Below are 20,225 nucleotides of genomic sequence, written 5' to 3' on the forward strand. Positions count from 1 at the left end.
AGCAAGTAGCGCGTCGTGCAAGTGCTGACCTGAGAGTCCAGGGCTGCTCTTTCCTCAGCATCTCTCTTGCGGGAGCAGCGGGGTGGGGGCGAGGACCAGCCAGAACATAAAGGGAATCTGGACCCAGGCCCCCCTCACGCTCGGCCGGCACCCAGTCCCTCTCGCTCCCCCTTTTCCTGATGTGCCAGAGGCGGCTCCCTCTCCTCAGGGAGGAGCCTGTCCACGCCCAGGCCCAGAGGAGGCACCACTTGCCTCAAAGCCCTCTGACATCTTCTTCCAACTGTGGAAGAACAGTTGGAACGATCTTCTAGGTCAACCGAGATGTAAAAGCAGGTGATAAATATTCATATTCCTGCTTGGGGGCCTGCTCTCATCATCTGAGTGGTATTTGGTGCTTTCCAAGCTCTGTTCCTGATTGTCACCCTGAGGAACCCCAGCCTGGTGACCTGAAAGCAGTTGTCCAGACCCCCTTCCAACGGACACTTCCCCCTTCCCTCCCTCGGCCCATCACCCTTACAGGACGAGTTGAAATGGCACGAGGGCTGATGCAAACCCCCCTCCTTTGGGCCAGGTGGACCCCAGGGACCCAGTAAGCAGCGGCGTCCCACCCGGGCTGGCAAAGCAGATGGAGAACGAGTGCACTGCCCACCTGGAGCAAACCCCTCACCTGGAAAAGAGCTCTCATGGCAGGAGGCCTCGTGACCAGGTCTGTTGGATTTCCACAAAGCAAGGGGGACTCGAGCCTAGGGGATGGCCCACAGGGTCTCTGAGAGCGTGGCCCCTTCATTCTACCCGCGAGAAGTTCCTTCCCTCATGAAACGATGGTGTGTGAGTAACAGAGTCTATGGGGGACAGAGCCTAGGTGCCCGGGTCCTAGGAGACTAGACGTGGGACCTTGGGCGGTTACTTACACTCTCGGCACCGTGGTTTTCTGTTGTAAAGTTGTGCGGTTTACATCAGACAAGGAGAGCACTTAGAACGCTCAGGAGGCTCTTTCATTAGATGGTAGATACGTCGGAGCTTCGGCATGCCAAGAAACTCAAGTCTGAGAAACACCGGCTTTAAGGTCCAATCTCCCTTACGTGTGGCTGCAGGTGTGCAAAACACACCCCCCCCCCCCCCCCCGTGATTCCAAGCCTGGGAAAGTGGGAGGCCTCGTTCCATCACAGAGAGCTGAGGGAGGCCCCCTGAATTGAATCTGCGGGCACCCCAGGTGCCCCAGAGAGGGAGGGTGTCCTGTGGTAACAGCCAGGCCATGTTTCCAGGACAGGGAGCTCAGGCCCTAAAACACAGCCCTGTCCCTCCCCCAAGAACGCCTGTGTGTGTGTGTGTGTGTGTGTGTAAGAACGTACCTGCCCACGGGCTGCAGCATCTGCCAGCTGTGATAACGGGTGCCGTTCCACGCTTGCTCCTCCGGGAGATAACACCCACCTCCTGCCACATGTCACCTCTGTCCTCAAATCCTAAAGCTCTTTTGACTCCGCCCTGGGTATGTTCATCCTCCGGATCCCAGAGCCTGAGGGCCAGCAGGTCCCGGCCACAGGGACGGGTGGGTGCGGGGCCTCCTGCTGCCCACCTGAGGCGGGGCACGAAGGGACTGGAAGCTGCAGGAGACAGCTTTCCGAGAACGGCTGGGCCTGGGGTCCGTCCCAACCCACCTCCCCACCCTACGCAGCCGGGAGGCTGGCGGCCTGGGAAGCCCTGCAGTGCCCCCTGGTGGCTGAACAGCTTCCCTACACCCTTCTGGTTCCCCCCGGCCCTGGGTCCCTGCAGACTGTTCCTCCTGCAGGATCCAGGTCTCGATCAGATTCCTGTCCACGAAATAGGATGAAACATTGACTGAACTTCTATCTTAATGCTTGTGATTGGTGGCTAAAACAAGTGAGACGCAAGGTAGTTTGGGGGACCAGAGAGATGGCGCGTTTCAAGATCCTAGCAACTAAAACAGTCTAGTCAGTCAGGAAAAGGCCTCACAGTGGTTTGTTGCGCTTTTGTGGGGACTCAACCGAAGGCAACAGAGAGAGCATGAAGCTGAGGCAGCACCTTGTGCGCAGGGCCCGTGCGCCTGCCTGGGGCAGCGCTGCCTGGTTGCCTGGGTGCGGTCACACGAACGGCACTGCACCATCGTGGGCCTGGCTGCGGCCACAGCAGGCTGCACGGGTGGAACTGAACTTGCTCACACACTTGGAGCTGGAGTTCTTGAAATGGACATGCAAATGTGTGCGAAACAGTTTTGGTCACTAGTCTCTCCCTGGGCCTTCACCCGGGTGCGGGAAGGCTGAGGCGGTGGCTCAGGGCTGGTGCTGGCGCCGCTACCCTCGGCAGAGAGGAGCGGACCCGGGCCGGCTGTCACTCCCATCGTCAGCCCTGACTGTGCTGGGGCCTCTGTCTTCATTACAGCTCGAAGACAAGACTGACTTCCCACTAGCTAAAGGAGTCTTAGCCAATTCTTATCTGTGGTCACAAGTAACGCTGGATTTGGCTCCACAGTCTTTTGAAAGGCACTGATGATTTGTTTGGTTTCCAGGCGTCAAATGTTTGTGGCTTCCAGGACCCTGCCAGGACCGCAGGACACGCTTGCAAAGCGCAGTGCTGGGCACCTGGTGGGCACTCGGTGATGCTAATGCTCTCAGCCCTGTGGTTCGTCAGAATCACCCGGAAGGCTTGTTAGAGCAGATGGCTGCACCCCACCTCCCAGAGTCCCTGATGCGGGAGGTCTGGGTGAAGCGTGACAATTGAGTCTCTGCGACGCCCCAGGTGGTGCGGATGCTCCTGGCCCCAGGGCCATGCTGTGGGAACGCTGTCCTGGATGACCTGCCCAGTCCCACCCTGGACACGCCAGCGAGACCCCTGAGACAGCGGGGTGACCCCAAAGGGCCCCAGGAGGATAACAGTGAGTCTGAGAAACCACCATAAACTGGGACAGAGGGCTGTGGAGAGGGAGCCCCTGTGTCTTTAGGGGACAGTGAAGTCATCTCATGACCCTGCCTGCGTTTCTGACCTGGGGAGGGGGTCTTCTGGACCATGTCAGGTGCTGATAGGAGAGAGGTGCTGTGTGGGTAGGCACAGGCCAGGCCTGGCTGCCTGAGGGGCTCTCCCCCTTGGGAACCAGACCACAAGTGAAGCCTCTCCCTACACACCAGCTATTTACACTCGGTGCCATCTGCACAGGGTCTTCTGACAGCACCTTCATTCTCCTACTCCCCACACCTCGGCAAAAATGATACCCTTTCCCTTCCCTGGAAGGAAAACCCAATGTGGATGTTTGCACGGCTGTCAAGACAAAACTTCTCCCTCCTTCCAGAGGGTAAGGCACTCAGGCTAAAATGAAAGAGGCAGCTCACCTCCTCCAGGAAGTCTGCCCAGATTGTTCCCTTTGGTTTCTAAAACACATAGAGAGCGAAGACCATTCAGTCAACAAATATATGTTAGCATCTTCTAGGAGCCAGGCCTGAGCTGGTGATACAGCAATGAGCGAAGACCACCCACCCTCCCTCACACGGCCATCTGATTTCTCTTCCTGGGTCTGCTGCTATCCCCCAGCCCCAGCTCGTACAGAGCCTTGGCATATGGAAGGCCCTCAAACATCTTCTCAAGAACTCCCTAAGCCCTCCCCAGATCCTCGTCTCTGTCCGAGTCATCCCAAGCAAGAAGAGAGAGAATATTGTAATTTACTAAGTAAAAATCAGAGGAAGGACAGCACTAGACATGGGAGAAGCCTCAAGCGAGGCAGCATCATCAGGACCCACCCACTCAGCCCACGCTAGACAGCCGTGAGTTCATGCACACTCTCGTGTCCGAGTGTGCAAGCACAGGCGCACAGGTGTACACACACACACATTCGTGTGACCATCTCCCCACCTGACAGAAACCGCCAGGACAAAGCTCCTCCCCCATCCTGGGGAGCAGCACCCCGTCCCACCCCTCCTGTCCCAGCACCAGGCCCTGTCTGGGGGGGCTTCAGGTAAGGGAGGAAACACAGCCCCGTGCTGGCCTGGGGACCGTCACAGGGTGGTGACGGTGGTCCCCACTCTCAGCCTGACTCCAGGCTCTGTGCTGAGGGGAATTTAAACCCAGTTGCTTGCTGCTGCGGCTAGGGGAGCCCATCAACTCCAGTAAGGAAGAAAAATTACCTAAAAAGAAATAAAGTGTTTTACTCATACACACAAATATACACACTGAACCCCACCCTGGGAGCTGGCAAAACATTCAAACCTTGGACCCGGCTGACTTCCAGGTCCCTCAGGCCTGGATTTCCTGAAGCGGGCGACCCTGGGAGCCCGTGGTGCCCCACCAGCCCCGCCCAAGGGGCCCCAAAGTCCAAACGAGGGCTGGTCCTGTATCCGAGGCAGACGAAGCCGGCCTTCCCTGTATCCAAGGAAAAGAGCCTCCGGCCCAGCGTGGCGCCAGGGACGAGAGGATGTGTCTTCAAACCTCCGGCCCGGCACTGCCAGGCGTCCTCTCCTCCCCTCCCAGACCGCGCTTGGGAAGCTGGGGGTGTGGGGTGGCTCAGAGGCCTGCGGGCGAGTCGCCATCTCCAGAGGCTCGGGGATCAGGTCCCAGTCTGGGTTCCGGGGGCCGAGCCGGGGGTCCGGGCAGCAGTCCCGTCCTCAGCCCGCACGTGCGCACCTGGGGTGGCACCTCGCCTCTATACCCCGGTCTGCTGTTTAATCCAGTCCCGAAACACGGAGAGCCTCGTGTACACGCCTGGCTTATCCCTCTGCGCACAGCCGTCGCCCCAGCTCACCACGCCGGCCTGGAACATCCGCCCATCGGCCTCCGGGCTGGACAGCGGGCCCCCGGAATCGCCCTGCGGGGAGACCAGGCCTTAGCACCGAGCCGCGCCGCCCCCAGCCCCACCGGCCGCCCCACCGGCCCACCTGGCAGGCGTCCACGCCGCCGCTGAGGTAGCCCACGCACAGCATGCGCGCGGTGATCTGCTGCGGCAGCAGGCGCTCGCACGTGGTCTGGTTGATGACGCGGATCTCGCCCTTCTGCAGGACCAGCGCCCCCGTGCCTGGGAGGCAGCGGAAGGGGGGGACAGGGCGGGAGGGGCGGCCGGCGGTCAGCGGGGGGGCGCGACCAGCGGAGCCCCCGAAATAGCGCGGATGCCCGCGGCCCACACGTGGCTAAAACCTGAGGGCACGTCTCCAGGATGGGATGCTGTGCAGCGGGGCAGTGCGATCAGGCCGCGCTGACCATCTGTCGGGTGAGGAATCCGACACCCACCCTGGGAAGGCGTGTGAGAAAGGGAGGGACAGAAGGACAGCCACGAGGCCCCCCATCCCACAGCGGCTGGGCTGCGGGCAGAGCTGTCAGCCCCTCACCCCGGCTTCACCCCCACCCCCGCTCACCTCCCTCCTGCGTGTGGCCCCAGCCGGTGACCCACATGGCCTTGCCGGTGGGGAAGGCGTGCGCGGCATCCGGCAGGCAGATGGGCCGCACGGTGGCGCTGTACTCGGCTGGCTGCTCCAGCTGCAGCAGCGCGATGTCGTAGTCAAAGGTGAAGTCGTTGAAGAAGGGGTGGGAGATGACGCGCTGCAGCCGGCGCTCCTGCACCCCGGGGGCGCTGCGCTTGCTCTGGTCGTGCAGGCCCAGGAAGGCGGTCCACATGCTGTGGTCAGAGTACCTGCCGGGGGCCGGAGGACGGGCGGAGAGGGAAGCCTGAGCCGGCGCCCTCGGCCCGGTGCCCTGTGCCCCTCGACCCGAGCCCACGCCCACCCCAGGACGATGCTCAGCTGCCCTCGCTTATCTCATTACCAAAAAGATCTCCCTTCTCATTCATCTACCCTTCCATGGAAGGAACACATCCATCCAAATACTTCTCTGACACAGCGGTACATACTTTAAGTACCAGAGGAGCTAAAAAGCAGATGGAACTTCACCAGGTTTGTCGTCGGTAGCGGGATGGTGCAGCAATTCTGACTATTTTGTATTGGACGACTGAACCAGTAAAAAGACAAGACCCTGGTGTTGCTGGGACCCAGTTTCCCACGTGGGAAAAGGGAGACACCAACAGGCACAGGCGGAGGAGAGAAGAACCCCATGCTGCTGATGTGCTATCAGAGCAGGAAAAGCTCACGGCTGTTCAGAAAGATGGCCTCAGAGCAATGGCGTCCCCAACAGCAGCCAGCACTTGGTTTCTAACTATCCTTCCCCACGGAAAGGAACCGAGGCTCCTTGGAGAAATGGTTGATTTCAGGTCTGGAGCAAGTAGCACATAGAGTGAACCAGGAATATTTTGTTTTACCAGAAGTGAGTGAGAGCTTGCACAAGGATGGTGCCAGTAGGACAAGGCTTTCACTAGTCAAGATCTGGATCATCTGGACACCAAAGTAAACTATGGGGTTAGATCGCTATACATGATAAACAATATAAGGAGCGGAGGAGAATCTATCCTGAAGCTAAAAAATAATCTCAAAATAATTTATAAGAAGAGAAGGAAAGCTATGCTTTCCAGAAAAACACCAGCTAATAAATACAGAAGAAATGACACAATAAGTCATATTGCACACCTACCACAGCAATAACCGATACACACAAGAATTATCAACAGATGCTAAAAACCACTGGGTAACAAGATATCCACACTGGGACTTCCCTCCTGGTCCAGTGGTTAAGACTCTGCGCTCCCAATGCAGGGGGCCCGGGTTCGATCCCTGGTCAGGGAACTAGATCCCGTACGCGGCAACTAAAAGAAAAGATCCCACATGCCGCTACTGAAGATCCTGCATGCGGCAAGGAAGATCCCGCACGCCGCAACTAAGACCTGGTGCAGCCAAATAAATACATAAATAAATATTTAAAAAAAAAAGATTTACACACTGATTCAAAGCATCACCCAAGATTCATAACCAACGGGGAAGTACCTTTATAAGTACTGGTAGACACCACCCTAACCAAGTAATTAGACTTGTCTCCAAATCATCCCCACTGATGGGGTATTAGGTACTTCCTGAGGGCACATCACCTATGCAGTGTTTCCTGACCAGAAAAAAAAAATTTAACCTAACTCTAATCATGAAACCACCACCAAGAACATCCAGATCGAGAGACATTCTGCAAAATAACATCCTGGACTTTTCAAAAACGTACTGCCATTAAAGAACAAAAATTAAAAGGCTGGGAGAGACTGTTCTACATTTTAAAGAGACGAGTCAAAACTAATGACTAAAACAAAGCATATCCCTTGACTGGACCCTACATTTTTTAAAAACCTATAAATACTGGGAGAACTGGAGGAATCTGAAATGCGGACCCTATGCCAGCTAACAGTGCTACGTCAGTGCGATCGTTTCCGGATGCGATAATCGTATGGTGGTTACATGGGAGGGTTTCCCTGTTCTTGGGAGACGCTGCCTGCCGTCCTTGGGGAAGATGTGCCACGATGGCTGCGCCTAACTCGGAAATGGCTCAGAAGGGGTACGTGGACGTCTAGGGAAGCACAGCCTAGGAGTGATCCGTGTGCTCGAGCCGGCCGATGGGTACCGTGTCCGAAAGCAGAAGGAATCTGAGGAAAAGACCCCAGTGTCAGTCACCAGAGAGGGCCTGGAACTCCCAGACGACAAAGAGAAAAAGAAGCAGGAAAAGAAAAGACACAGTGTGAAAACTCCACAAGGTCATGAAGGACCTCTTGGAGAAAAAAAGCCCCAAAGCTGGTCGTGTCAAGCTGACTGGTGACATCCCTGTCCTGCATCATCACAAGCACATCAGCTGGACAGCAAACACAGAAAGAATGGTGAAGGCTCAAGCGTTAAGAGGCAACTCAGCAGCGATGGGTTAGATGGCGGCAAGAAACACCTGCAGATAAACCCCGGCCATTCCGTCAAGACCTAAGGCAAAAGGCAGAGGTCGACACAGCCGACCACTCCAAGCACTCTTCTGGGGGCCGACGTGTTACATCATCTGATACCCCAGACAGCCAGTCAAGGTGGCCTTGGGCCACCATCTGAACCCAGCAGCCCATGCTCTTGACCACGAGATGCCACCTCTCGGTAACACCCTGGGGTCGCTTGCTGACTCAGAAATGTGTCCAAAGTACCTGCACTCCAGGTCCTGGCACACTTCATCCCTGCCTGTCCCTGCTCACAACCCTCCCTTTGTCTGGAAGGTCTGAGTCACCTGGTCCAGTGACAAACACCCTCCCGTTTCAAGAGCAGACCACACACCCTGCCCATAAAGGCACTCCTAGCAGCCACCCTCCCCAGCACTCATGGGAGCTCTAACCCACACGCTGGGCCCTCGGCAGCCTCCCCCCAGCTCTGGCACAGCCCTTACTACGTGCACGTTGTGTATCGCAACTTGTCCCCCTACCCTGGGACATCTGGAAGTACAGGGACCAAGTCTAATTCAGCTTTCTCTCCCGGTGCCAATGGTAGCAGTGGCTGTTGAGGGCATTAATGGGCAGAAGTAAGACTGCTGAGCAGGAGAAGATGAAGGAGAAGGAAATGAGAAATGAAAACGTGAAGCAAGGGCAAGAGAAAGACGCAGGGCAGGGCCCAGGGGCAGGTGCTTCAGGAAGAGCCCACGCACATCCCAGCTCAGCCTGGAGACGGGCTAGGAACGGGGACTGGTGGCGGTGTGGGTGCAAAGCACCCACATCTTGGTTTCTTCTCGGGGAATGCCTAGTTTTGGGGCTGGACCAGGAAAATACAGGATGAGCCTAGAGCACCAGGTGGTGTCCAAAAGCAAGGAGGTGGCTCAGAAAAACAAAAGAATGGGGGCACGTCCTAGGGAGCCGGGCACCAGCCTGGAGAGCTGTCAGTGGTCGGCTCTGGAACAATCTAGAGACAGTAAACAACACGGTATTGGATTACAACCCGAAATATAAATATATGCACGAGTCCCTACAAACGTAAATAGATGATTAAATAAATACATGGGAGGGCTTCCCTGATGGCGCAGTGGTTGAACGTCCGCCTGCCGATGCAGGGGACGCGGGTTCGTGCCCCGGTCCGGGAGGATCCCACGTGCCGCGGAGCGGCTGGGCCCATGAGTCATGGCCGCTGGGCCTGCGCATCCGGAGCCTGTGCTCCGCAGCGGGAGGGGCCCCAGCAGTGGGAGGCCCGCATACCGCAAAAAAAAAAAAAAAAAAAAAAAAAACATGGGAGAGAAGGGACAAAGCTTCCTTACAAAGTAATTCCACACTGACTCATTTTCAAAGAATAGATTACAGAACTCGGAAACACTTCCCAGTGGAGAGAGCTGGCATCACCGTCTTAACCACATGACCGAGATGAGCATCACCAGAGATAAGCCACGTTGACATCATTTACCTGCTGATACAACGTGACTTTCTTCCAAACACTCATGACCCCAGTCTAATCACGAGAACAACCTCAGATGCATCCAGATGGGGGCACTCTACAGGGCCCCTGGCCTCCAGACTGTCCAGGTCACGAAAAATACACAAAGCCTGAGAAATCGTCCCGGACCAGAGGAGACTGGGGAGACAGGACAACAGACACAAAGGGGGCACCTGGACAAACTCCTGCAGCAGAAAGGATGCTGGTGTGAAACTGGTGCCAGGGAGCCTGGTGGGGAGCCCAAGGGGAGCCTCGAGGCAGCCCGGAGGCAAGTTCCTAGTAAGGGACCGTGAGTTTCTCCGTGCTGACAAAAGCAGCATGATAACATCAAGGGAAACTGGGCGAGGGTACGGGGAAATTGCGTCCTATCTTTGCAACTTGTCCACATTCCAAAATGATAAGTTGATTCTAAAAATTCTGAAGTAAGCTCCCATCACCCCAAGAAGAAAGCAGATCGCTTCTGCCCGGAGTGGAGTGGAGTGTGACAGAGTGAGAAGAGAGGGGCAGGCTGGACCAGGCTGCACTTCACCAGCCCAGCAGCGCCCGGGGTCCACCACTGACCCCACTCCCCCCAGGCCTCTGCTGTTACATCACCCCCAGCACGTGCACCTGTCTGACCGGCCCCGGTGTCTGGCCTTAGGCCTACGGCACGCTATGGGTCCTGTCTGTCCCGGAAGTCCACGGTGGTCCCGCTCTCTCTTGGCCAAGGGGCGACCGTGGCACCCTGGGTCCCCTTCCCACGCAGCTGCCCGCGGCAGGAGGGCAGGCGCCCGGCAGGAAGGCCCTGGGTGAGGGAGACCCCTGTGCCCGCGTCTCCAGGAGCAAGCTGTCCCTCCAGTCCCCCTCCCGCAGCCAATGGCCAGAGAGCCTGGGCGGGCTGGACCTAAGTCACAAAGAGCCCCGGCGCTGGGCCACATGCTCCTGCTAAGCCTGGCCCTGCCCACCCGCCCTGAGAGGCCGGCATGGCCCAGTGGTGTGCTTGGTGCCCCTCCCTGCACCGGGCTCGGGTCTGCCGTGGACCTGAGGCTACGACGGGCTGAGCACCTACTGTGCGCCAGGCACGGGCTCAGCGCTTCAGGTGCGTCCCCGCGCTCCCTTCTCACACCTCTCAGCGTAAAAATCACAGCGTCACCATCAGCACCCAGGAGCCTGAGGCCTAGGAAGGTGAATAACTTGCTCACGGTGGCCTGGCAAGCCAGGGCCGGGCGGTGAATGAGAGGGTCCCGAGGGGTCTCCACCGTGCAGAGGCTGACCGCAGCGGCTCTGGAATCCACACACGGGGGGCCCAGTCTGGCTCTGCCTCTTAAAAGCTGTACCACCTCAGGCAAATGTCCTTACCTCTCTGATCCTCCGTTTCTGTAAAACGGGGACGTGTTCAGACCCGTCTGCCTGGGCTGTTAGGAGAGGCACTGAGATCCCGCTGGACAAGAGGGGCTCCCCATGAACACTCATTTTTATTACTTCTGTTATTAAGCCCCATCCTGGGGGGTCTGCCACCCCTCCAGTCCCGGCCCTGCCTCACCTGGGCACGACTCACAGACACAGGGCCTTTCCACCCCAGGAAACATGGAGGGGCGCCCCACTTAGGGCCGGCGTGAGGCCTCCCCGCTCCGGCCCGTGACGCACCTGAATCCTCTTTGGTCGACGAAGCAGTGGGCGGCGGACACCATCCAGCTGGGGGAGATGAGGGAAGCCCCACACACGTGGCCCTGGCCCAGGGCGTGGAGGCTCACCTGCCAGGGCCATTCACCTTCGTCCGCGTTCTCACCCCCGACAACCCGAGACTGCCTGGTGAACGACCTCAGCCCACAGTCTGGGAGGGGCAGAGACGGGGGTCACAGCGGGGCACCAGCCCCGCCACCGGAGCAGCAGCCGGGGCAGCCACCTGGCCCCTCTCCCTGCCCCCAAATTCAAAACCCTCACTCCCCACCTCCCCGCTCCTGCACAGGGGCCTTCAGACATCTGCTGGTTTGCTTAGATTTAATTTGGGTGTCCTTTGCCCAGATTTTCTTGTTGCATGCTGAAGGACACAGCTCTCAGAGGGAAGAGCAATGGGTGACGTGAAGTCACAGAACAGCTGCAGCTCTGCTCACATATAACCTATGGCCAGTGCTTCTGAAATACACAAGAGGCTGCAAATTGAAGTATGGGCGGGGTGGGGACAAATCCCTGCCGAGGGCTCCAGGAGCTGTGCTCTCTCCCCTCCAGGCAGCACAGGCAAGCCAGGACTTGCCCCTGTGGCCAGGTCTACAGAGCAGGGGTCAGCCCAGCACCGCGGCCAGGACACCAGCCAGGCCACAGAGGCCCTGACGTACTAGCTGCCCTGGGCCGTGCCTCCAGGACCAGAACCGCCTGTGAGGCAGTGCCTGGGTGCCAATCAGCAAAGTTATCCTTTCCTCCAGGCAGACACACCCTTTCACCAGGGCAGAGCTGGGTGAGTGAAGCGCTGACATAATGCCCACCTCCGTATGCACCTTGCACAGTGAACAACCTGCACAACTGTATGGGGCAGCCCTGCTCACCACAGTCCTTCTCATCCGAGCCATCGACACAGTCCTTCTTCCCGTCACACTCGGGGTTGCCCTTGCTCACGCAGAGCCCGTCGAGGCAGCGGTAGGTGTGTTTGGTGCAGGTGACGGTGCTCACTGCTCACGGAGGCGGACGCAGGGGGAGGGAATCAATCTCCCTCCCGTGCCCAGGCTGATGGCCCATCCCCCTCCCGCCCCTCTCGGGCCTGCCCCCTCGTCCACACCCGTGCCCAGCCGACACCCTTTCTCTCACACTCAGTGTGCAGGGCGGTCTGTGTGTGTTGAACTCTGGACCCGCTGCACGTGAGTGTGGCAGGCAAGCGCCCAAGGGAAGGGGGCGGGGCCTGGCCTCACCGTGGTCGCAGGTGGCCTCATCGGACCCGTCCCCACAGTTGTCCTTCCGGTCACACCGCTGGCTCTGCGGGAGGCACTTCCCGTTGTTACACCTGAAGGTCTCGGGCGGGCAGCCTGGGGAAGCGCGAGGACTCAGCGGGGGCTGGCGGGTCAGCAGAGGCCGCGGGGAGCCCAGCCGCCACCCCCCACCCCACTCACTGCAGCCCTGCTCGTCACTGCCGTCCTCGCAGTCCTTCACGGAGTCACAGACCCAGAAGAGGGGCTTGCAGAGCTTGTCCGTGCACGTGAACTGGTAGGTGGCGTTGCATTCTGGAGGGGGAAGGGGCCGCAGTCAGACACGAGGCTCACTCAGCACCCGCTCTTCCCGGGAGCTGGGGCACCGCGCTCCTGGGGACCACGTCCCGCCTGGCTGTGGAAGCTGACTCAGCACCGCCTGCTCCAAAGGGGGCCCCCAGGAGCCCGAGGAAAGGCGGCCTGTCGTCGGCCCCGGGCCGGGAACAACCTCCCCCGCCGCCTCGGGCCGTCCCGCCACAGGGTCGGTGGCAGAAGCTGGGCACAGCAAGGGCAGAGGATGCCCGGGTCTGGCAGCCCCGACTCACGGCAGTGGAGCTCGTCGCTGTGGTCGGTGCAGTCAGCCCAGCCGTCACAGCGCAGCTCCTCCTGGATACACCGCCCTGTGTTACACATGAACCTGCCCGGGCACGCTGCGGGGAGACAGGGCAGGCCTCAAGTCCATGACCCCCAGCCCTGCCTCCAGCACAGAGGAGCGAGGCTGCAGCTGGGGGTCTCCAGGCCCGCTGAGCTGTGACAAGGGGCTTCCTACAGCTAGCGGGGGAGGGCCAGTCGAGGTCCCTCCCGCCCCCCATGACCAAACCCTGGGAAGCCCCGGGCAGAGTGGAGAGAGGCTGGCGGGTGCGCATGCAGTTCTACTGCCCCGTGTCCTTGGTCAGCCACGTCCCCGAGCGCCAGGCTCCCCGTCGGCAAGTCGGAGCGGCAGCGGCTCTGCAGACGGCTGATGTGCGTGTCCCACCCTAGTGTCACACGGCATCACCAGCTTTCCTTAATTCTAAGATATTTTCCACATTCCGATGTTTCTGAAATTGGAATGTGTCTGACAACTGATGTCATCAGGCAGATGACAAAATGGAGAGGAGGCCGTTGTCACTTTCTCTGCCCAGGTAGCTTAGTCACTTGTCAAAGCGGTTTGTTCATCTAATTACACCTCTGGCGGTGAGTCGTGTAGTTGAATTTGAACTTAAATTTGGACGTTTGTGTGCAGTAAAAGTGACTTCCAAAAGGTTATTCTATGATGCAGGGTTGAAACAAAAAAATCACCATGGACGTGGAAGAACTGGTATTCACAGCAGACAGTGAAATTAAAGGTCACGGAAACTGCCAGACCTCTTCCTTAGAGATCACAGAATTTTCAAAGCTAGGAGTAGTTAGTGTGATGATTCATGCCCCAGCATGTTCTAATGTGTCTCAAAAGCATGCTGTTAATCCTACAGGTGCTCAAAGACACACAGAGACAAGCACAGATTCTCAAAGTGATGCAGAACCAAAGGGACAATAGACCAAAGGAACCCGGGGGTCCTCGGCCTGAGATGCCGCACCCAGGGACCAAAGGACATGGTGTGTGCCGGCGTTCACTGTCGGCCTTTCTTCACAAGTGCATCTAAGGTAGCCTTTTCTTTTTCTGCAGAAAGCTACTAGAGCAACTGATAATGCATCCTACCGGCTCCGGTGGCCTGGAGTCAGGAGAGCACAGTGCTAGTAAGACACAGAACAGAGCGCGTCGCGGGCCCGCCCTCCAGCCAGGCCCCGCCTCCCAAGCGTGTCACTCACGGTCACTGGCGTCGTAGGACAGGTACTCGGCCAGGAACCCGGTGTCCGTGTAGGACTGGTCCGAGTGGAAGTGGACGGTGATCTTGCTGCTGCCGCTGCTCACGACAAACTGGGGCCTCTCTCCACAGTACCTGGGGGCGGCAGGGGGCTCAGCGGGAGGAAGAGGACCCGCCCCGGGGCTGGGGCGGCCCCCCTCCTCCTCCCCCTCCCCCGACACCCACCTCTCCCCGTTGATCTCCACGTAGTCCTTGGAGCAGGAGCCCAGGGGGACGTTGGGCTCCAGCAAGAAGAAGGCTTTGAAGTGCACCTTCACGTTTTGGTTGTCGGGCACCTGGGGAGAGAGATGCTGCTGACCCTCTGTGCGGCTTCGCTCCTTCCCAAGTCCGGGGTGGCCCGTGGCGGCCACGGGGCCAGGACCACGGCGGGAGCACGGCTGCCGGGCTCTTCCCTCCGGCCCACGGGGGCAGTAAGGACCCGGGCTCCATGCTGGGAAGACCTTCCAGACTTGCAAACAGCGAGACACACTATGACGTAACTAAAGAAGGCTGGAAAGTCCTCCCCCATCACCGACTGGACGGCGTGAGGGGCCCCGTCGGCAAGACGCCGGTCTCCTGCCGTCCAGCAAGCGCGTCCTCTGAGTGTCACTCAGCCTTCGGCCTCGTCCCAACAGCTCCTCTAAGAGGCCGGCGCCCCTGCTCTCACGTTGCCCAGAGCGAGCCACGGCCCGAGAGGGAAGTCCCGGGCCCAGGTCCCTCCGTCATGTCAGGCGCCAGCCAGGAGGCAGGTGGGAGCCCGGGTCTGCTGGATGCTGCCTGAACCTGCCCCGCCCGCGGCCTCCATACCTGCACCTCAGGGGAGGCCGGAGGCGCTCACCGTGCTCTCTCCTGCCGCCCTGGAGCATCCCTCCCCCTCCCTCCCCCTCCCTGTCCCTTGTCCCCGCCCCGTCTCTAGCCGCCTCCGCGCCCCCCATCACAGCGCCTACCTCGATGATCCAGGTGCAGTTGATGTTGGGCGGGTAGTGGCCTGGATAGTAGGGGCTGCTAAATGTGCCCTGGGCTGCATGCAAGTAGCCTCCACAGCCTGAAAGGAAGGCGGGGGGAGGGCGTGAGGACCAAGGACCCAGGCGGGCCGAGAGCCCTGAGGAGCTGGCCGGCCTCCCTCAAGCTCCTGCCTGGGCACCAGACACTCCACGACCAGGAGAGCCTGAGCGTCAAATGTGGTCCTGAGGCTTGTCCCCTCCTGGGCTGCCCCTTACTGCTCATCCGAGGCAGCTGGAAGACCGTGGCCTCGAAGCCGGGGTGTCGGCGCTCGGTGCTGGTCACCAGCGTGACGAGCAGGACGTTCTGGGAGGAGAGGAAGGTCAGGTTGTAGGAGGGAGGGTATGTGCCACACAGCCTGCGGGGCAGAAGGGCGGGCGTTACGAGAGCACAGAGCCCAGCAGAGGGGCCGAGGGTGGGGTCCCAACGCCCTCCCCACACGGGCAACCAGCCACCCGAGTAAGGACCTCCTCAAAAGACCGTCCATGTTTATAACAGCAAGAACTCAGGAACACTGAGTGCCTAACAATAGAGGACTCATTAAACACACTATGGACCAAATAATAGCAACGACAGCAGTAGTAACTGCATCAACTACCAGCACTTACTAGGAACACGCCAGGCACTGTCCTTAGTGCTTCTGCATCCATTAACTCAGGTATTCGTCACAACAACCATTAAATACTATTATCCCCATTTTACAGATAAGGAAACAGAGGCAAAACAGGTGAAGTAACTTACCCAAGATTGCACAGTTAATAAGTGGCCGGACTAGACGAAAAGACAACCCATAGAATGGGAGAAAATATTTGCAAACGATGCGGCCAACAAGGGATTAATCTCCAAAATATATGAATACAAACAGCTCATGCAGCTCAATATCAAAAAAACCAAACAACCCAATCAAAAAATGGGCAGAAGATCTAAATAGACATTTCTCCAAAGAAGACACAGATGGCCAAAAAGCATATGAAAGAATGCTCAACATCGATAATCATTAGAGAAATGCAAATCAAAACTACAATGAGCTATCACCTCACACCAGTCAGAATGGCCATCGTCAAAAAATCTACAAACAAGAAATGCTGCAGAGGGTGTGGAGAAAAGGGAATCGTCCTACACTGTTGGTGGGAATGTAAACTGGTGCAGCCACTATGGAGAACAGTATGGAGGTTCCTCAAAAAACTAAAAATAGAGGCTGCCATATGATCCAGCAATCCCACTCCTGGACATATATCCGGAGAACACCATAATTCAAAAAGATATATGCACCCCAATGTTCATAGTAGCACTATTACAAGAGCCAGGACATAGAAGCAACCTAAATGTCCATCAACAGGTAAATGGATAAAGAAGATGTGGTACATATAAACAATGGGATATTACTCAGCCATAAAAAGGAACGAAATAATGCCATTTGCAGCAACATGGATCGACCTAGAGATTATCATACTAAGTGAAGAAAGACAGAGAAAGACAAATATCATACGATATCACCTATATGTGGAATCTAAAAAAAAAAATGATACAAATGAACTTATTTACAAAACAGAAACAGACTCACATACACAGAAAACAAACTTATGGCTACCAAAGGGGGAAGTGGGGGAGGGATATATTAAGAGGTTGGGATTGACATATACACACGACTCTGTATGAAATAGATGATCAACAAGGACCTACTGTATAGCACAGAGAACTCTACTCAATACTCTGAAACAACCTATATGGGAGAACAATCTGAAAAAGAATCGATATAAGTGTATGTATGACTGAATCACTTTGCTGTACACCTGAAACTAACACAACATTGTAAATCAACTATACTCCAATATAAAATTTAAAAATAAAATTAAAGTTAAAAAATTTTTTAATCTAAATGAGTCAATAAAGAAAGAAATGGAGAAAAGAAATCTCCCCCCCTCAAAAAAAAATGGTGGTCCACTTCACTGGACCACCAGGAAAGTGTCAGGGGACTTCCCTGGTGGTCCAGTGGTTAAGACTCTGTGCTTCCAATGCAGGGGGCATGGGTTCAATCCCTGGTTGGGGAACTAATAAGATCCCACATGCTGTGTGGTGTAGCCAAAAAAAAAAAAAAGAAAAAGAAAAAAGAAAAAAATGTGGCAGGCCTGAAATTCAGACTCAGCACTCAGGCGCCAGAGGCCTCAGGGCCAAAGAGCATGTCATGTGCGCTAACCAACGCCACAGCCTGCAGCCATTACCGGTGACAGAGACACACTACTCACCTGGGAAGATCATCATAACATACGTCATCTTTACAAAGCACATAACAAAACCAAGTGTGCCATATAATCCTTTTTTTAAATAAATACGCAAACCTACACATAGCAAAAAATTCTATAAGAATGTGCAACACACATTTAACAGTGATTATTTCCAGATAGTAAGACTATGAGTGGCGTCTGTCCTCTTCGTGCTTGTCTGTTCTCCACTCTGCCGCCCAGGACCAGGTATTCGTTTGTTGTACAATCAGTTACAGAAAGAGAAAGAAAGCCTGCATGAAAAGGGTGTTTAGACCGAAGTCCTGGCTGTGAAGCTGTGGCAGCAGATGGCTCCCTCCTGGTTTGGGCCTGAAGTTTAGCCCCTTATTAGTTGTGAAACGTCTGCCCGGCTCATTTCCACAGGCAGCAGTGAGAGGCTCTGGTCCACTGAGTCGGGAGCAGCAGGGGAAGCCGAGTGAAGGCAGGCCACCCCCACCGGCAGCCTCCGATTCACCTCGGCACCCTCAGCAGGTGCAGTATGCCTTTTCTTAATTGAAGTACAGTTGATTTACAATGTTTCAGGTGTACAGCAAAGTGATTCAGTTATATGTAGATATATTCTCTTTCAGATTTTTTCCACTGTAGGTTATTACAAGATATTGAATATAGTTCTCTGTGCTCTACAGGAGCTCCTTGTTTATCTATTTTATATATAGTAGTGTGTGCCTGCTATCTATGCCTTTTTATTTACTATAACCCCGATGCTTTGATACCTGGGGCTTGCTGACCTGGAAAGGCAGCCCCACTCCCCAGGGCTAGCCAATCCCTGGAGACAGTAAAGACTAGGGTGAGACTTTCACATGCAGACTAACTAATCCAGAGCCCACACCCCAACACCTTCTCTGTGGAGGTCCCCTGCTCCAGGCCACTCTCCACCTGCCCTGATCACCCAGGTACCAGACGACTGGAGACAGCCCTAGGGCCCAGAGCCCGCTGGAGTTATTCAAAGCAGCCGGTCTGAAGGTGCTTCCCTGCGCTGCCTTGCCTTGCCTTTCCTGGAGAATCTACAGCAAAGGCTCTGGCCCACGTTTTCCTCCAGCCCCCTCTGCTTCCTGATGACCCTGGTGCTTCCCCATATGGCCCTGGGGGGCCCCTCCTCTCGGGAACTGTAACAAATTATCTTTACAACTGTTGACCTCACTATCGCTGAGTAACAGCGAGACCTTCATTTACAACAGCAGGTGGAGGAATTCCCTGGCGGTCCAGGGGTTAGGACTCGGCACATCCACTGCCATGGCCTGGGTTCAATCCCTGGTCGGGGAACTAAGATCCCACAAGTCTCGTGGAAAGAAAGAGAGAAAGAGAGAAAAAAAGAAAAGAAGGAAGGAAGGAAGGAAAGAGAGATACAACAGCAGGTGGCACCTCCACTCCGGCAGGTAAAAGACAGGTGAAGGAGTACCCAGGATCTAGGGACCTGTGGGCCTCCGGCATCCCTGCCAAGGCTGACAGTCACCTCTGAGATGCCCCCCTGCAGTTCGGGCCGAGGACCACGCCACGCCTGCTCTCTGCTGCCTGCAAGTCGGCAGCGGCCTGAACCTCCAGCCTCCACTGCAGTCATTCCGGAGGCCCGGCCTGCCATGGGCAGCCGCCAGGCTCCCGCTGCCCACCTCCACTCGCCCGGAACACTCACTGCACCAGGGCCCGGGGTTCCACGGGGCTCAGGGTGTCATACACAGTGACCAGGTCACTGCCACGTTCATCACAGGTCGCGACGTCGAAGCTGCGGAAGGTGAGGCTCAGTGTGGAGTCAGCGTCCCCCCGCAGGGTCCACTGGCAGCGGGCGTGAGACGGGTAAGGGCTGTCGGGGAAGCCGGGCGTGGTGAAGCGGGTCGGCTCGCTGCCACGGGCGTGCAGGGCAAAGCTGCAGCTGTCTGTGTGGGGCAAGAGGATATGGGGCAGAGCTGGGCAGGGCCACGAGGCGAGCAACCAGGACCCCCGCCTGAGGTGGACAGGCAGCCAGGCCTGGCCCCTCTGAGGTGTCCCAGGCTGCTCTGGACCCGGGAGAGATTGGGAAGGGGGCTTCTCATGGCCCGGGAGAGGCAGAGGCATGTGCTGGCCACCACCACCGTGTGACTCTGGGGGACCCCTCGACTGAAGGGGCATCCGGCCACATCCCCCCGCTCCTCCTTTGGGAGGAGGGCGGATACTTACTGTCCTGGGTGTTCTGTACTGTTCTGGGGTCAGTGGCTGAAGAGCAAGAGGGAGAATAAAGCGTTTACTGGTGTGTCTATTTCCTTATTCCTGCTTCCTTACTGCCCTAAAGGGAGGTGCCGGCCAGCTGGCAGTCTCCTGTCCTGGGCACTGGCCCTGGGATGTCCCAGACCAAACAAATGCCCGCCCCGGCGCCCCTGCACTCACGGAAGGCCACCACTGAGGTCAGCACGAAGGAGCTCACGGCGCGGGCTCGGGGCGGCAGCGTGACCACGTGCTCCTGCGCCATGGCCTGATCGGCCTCCTGCACCAGGTACTGGGGGATGCTGAACTCCGACCAGTAGTAGGCGATGATGCTGCCCTCGCTGGGGAGAGAGGGGCGAGCCTGAGGGGCCGGGCCCACGCCCCCCCAGGTGCCCGCTGAGGACGGGGCAGGATTAAGAGCCTCCCGAGGGGCCTCACCAAGAGACCTTCTCCAGGCCGGGCCGGCCCCCAGGCTCTTGTACGCCCACCCACCTGCTGACCCCTCGAGCCAGAGGCCTGGGCCTTTTCCTCTCACAGCCTCACGCCCAACCAGATGTGCTGTGTTGCGGGGGGCAGTGCAGCTCAGGCTCAGGAGCGGGAGAAAACCTGGAATGGAGTCTGGGTTCTACCTCTAGCCTGGGCACATTGAGTCACAGCTTCTTGAGCCTGTTTCCTGAACTTGAAAGGGGCTGACAATGC

General features: G+C 57.2%; 1 protein-coding gene across 1 annotated transcript in view; it reads right to left on the minus strand.

Annotated features, from left to right (window-relative positions):
- Positions 1–4,134: 4,134 nt before the first annotated feature.
- The window catches only part of ST14 (ST14 transmembrane serine protease matriptase), a gene marked incomplete at its 5' end in the record, with an annotated part of 32,142 nt that continues 16,051 nt past the window's right edge, over positions 4,135–20,225 (minus strand). The window contains 15 exons of the mRNA XM_079709256.1: positions 4,135–4,810; positions 4,881–5,017; positions 5,355–5,629; positions 10,932–11,118; positions 11,828–11,950; positions 12,188–12,301; positions 12,386–12,496; positions 12,787–12,891; positions 14,033–14,163; positions 14,254–14,363; positions 15,015–15,112; positions 15,288–15,427; positions 18,982–19,222; positions 19,503–19,538; positions 19,710–19,867. Coding sequence (XP_079565382.1) covers positions 4,649–4,810; positions 4,881–5,017; positions 5,355–5,629; positions 10,932–11,118; positions 11,828–11,950; positions 12,188–12,301; positions 12,386–12,496; positions 12,787–12,891; positions 14,033–14,163; positions 14,254–14,363; positions 15,015–15,112; positions 15,288–15,427; positions 18,982–19,222; positions 19,503–19,538; positions 19,710–19,867 — 2,128 coding nt within the window. The 3' untranslated portion in view covers positions 4,135–4,648. The remainder of the gene's footprint in view (positions 4,811–4,880; positions 5,018–5,354; positions 5,630–10,931; positions 11,119–11,827; positions 11,951–12,187; positions 12,302–12,385; positions 12,497–12,786; positions 12,892–14,032; positions 14,164–14,253; positions 14,364–15,014; positions 15,113–15,287; positions 15,428–18,981; positions 19,223–19,502; positions 19,539–19,709; positions 19,868–20,225) is intronic.

This window comes from Hyperoodon ampullatus (assembly GCF_949752795.1).
Source record: "Hyperoodon ampullatus genome assembly, chromosome: 7".
Lineage (NCBI taxonomy): Eukaryota > Metazoa > Chordata > Mammalia > Artiodactyla > Ziphiidae > Hyperoodon > Hyperoodon ampullatus.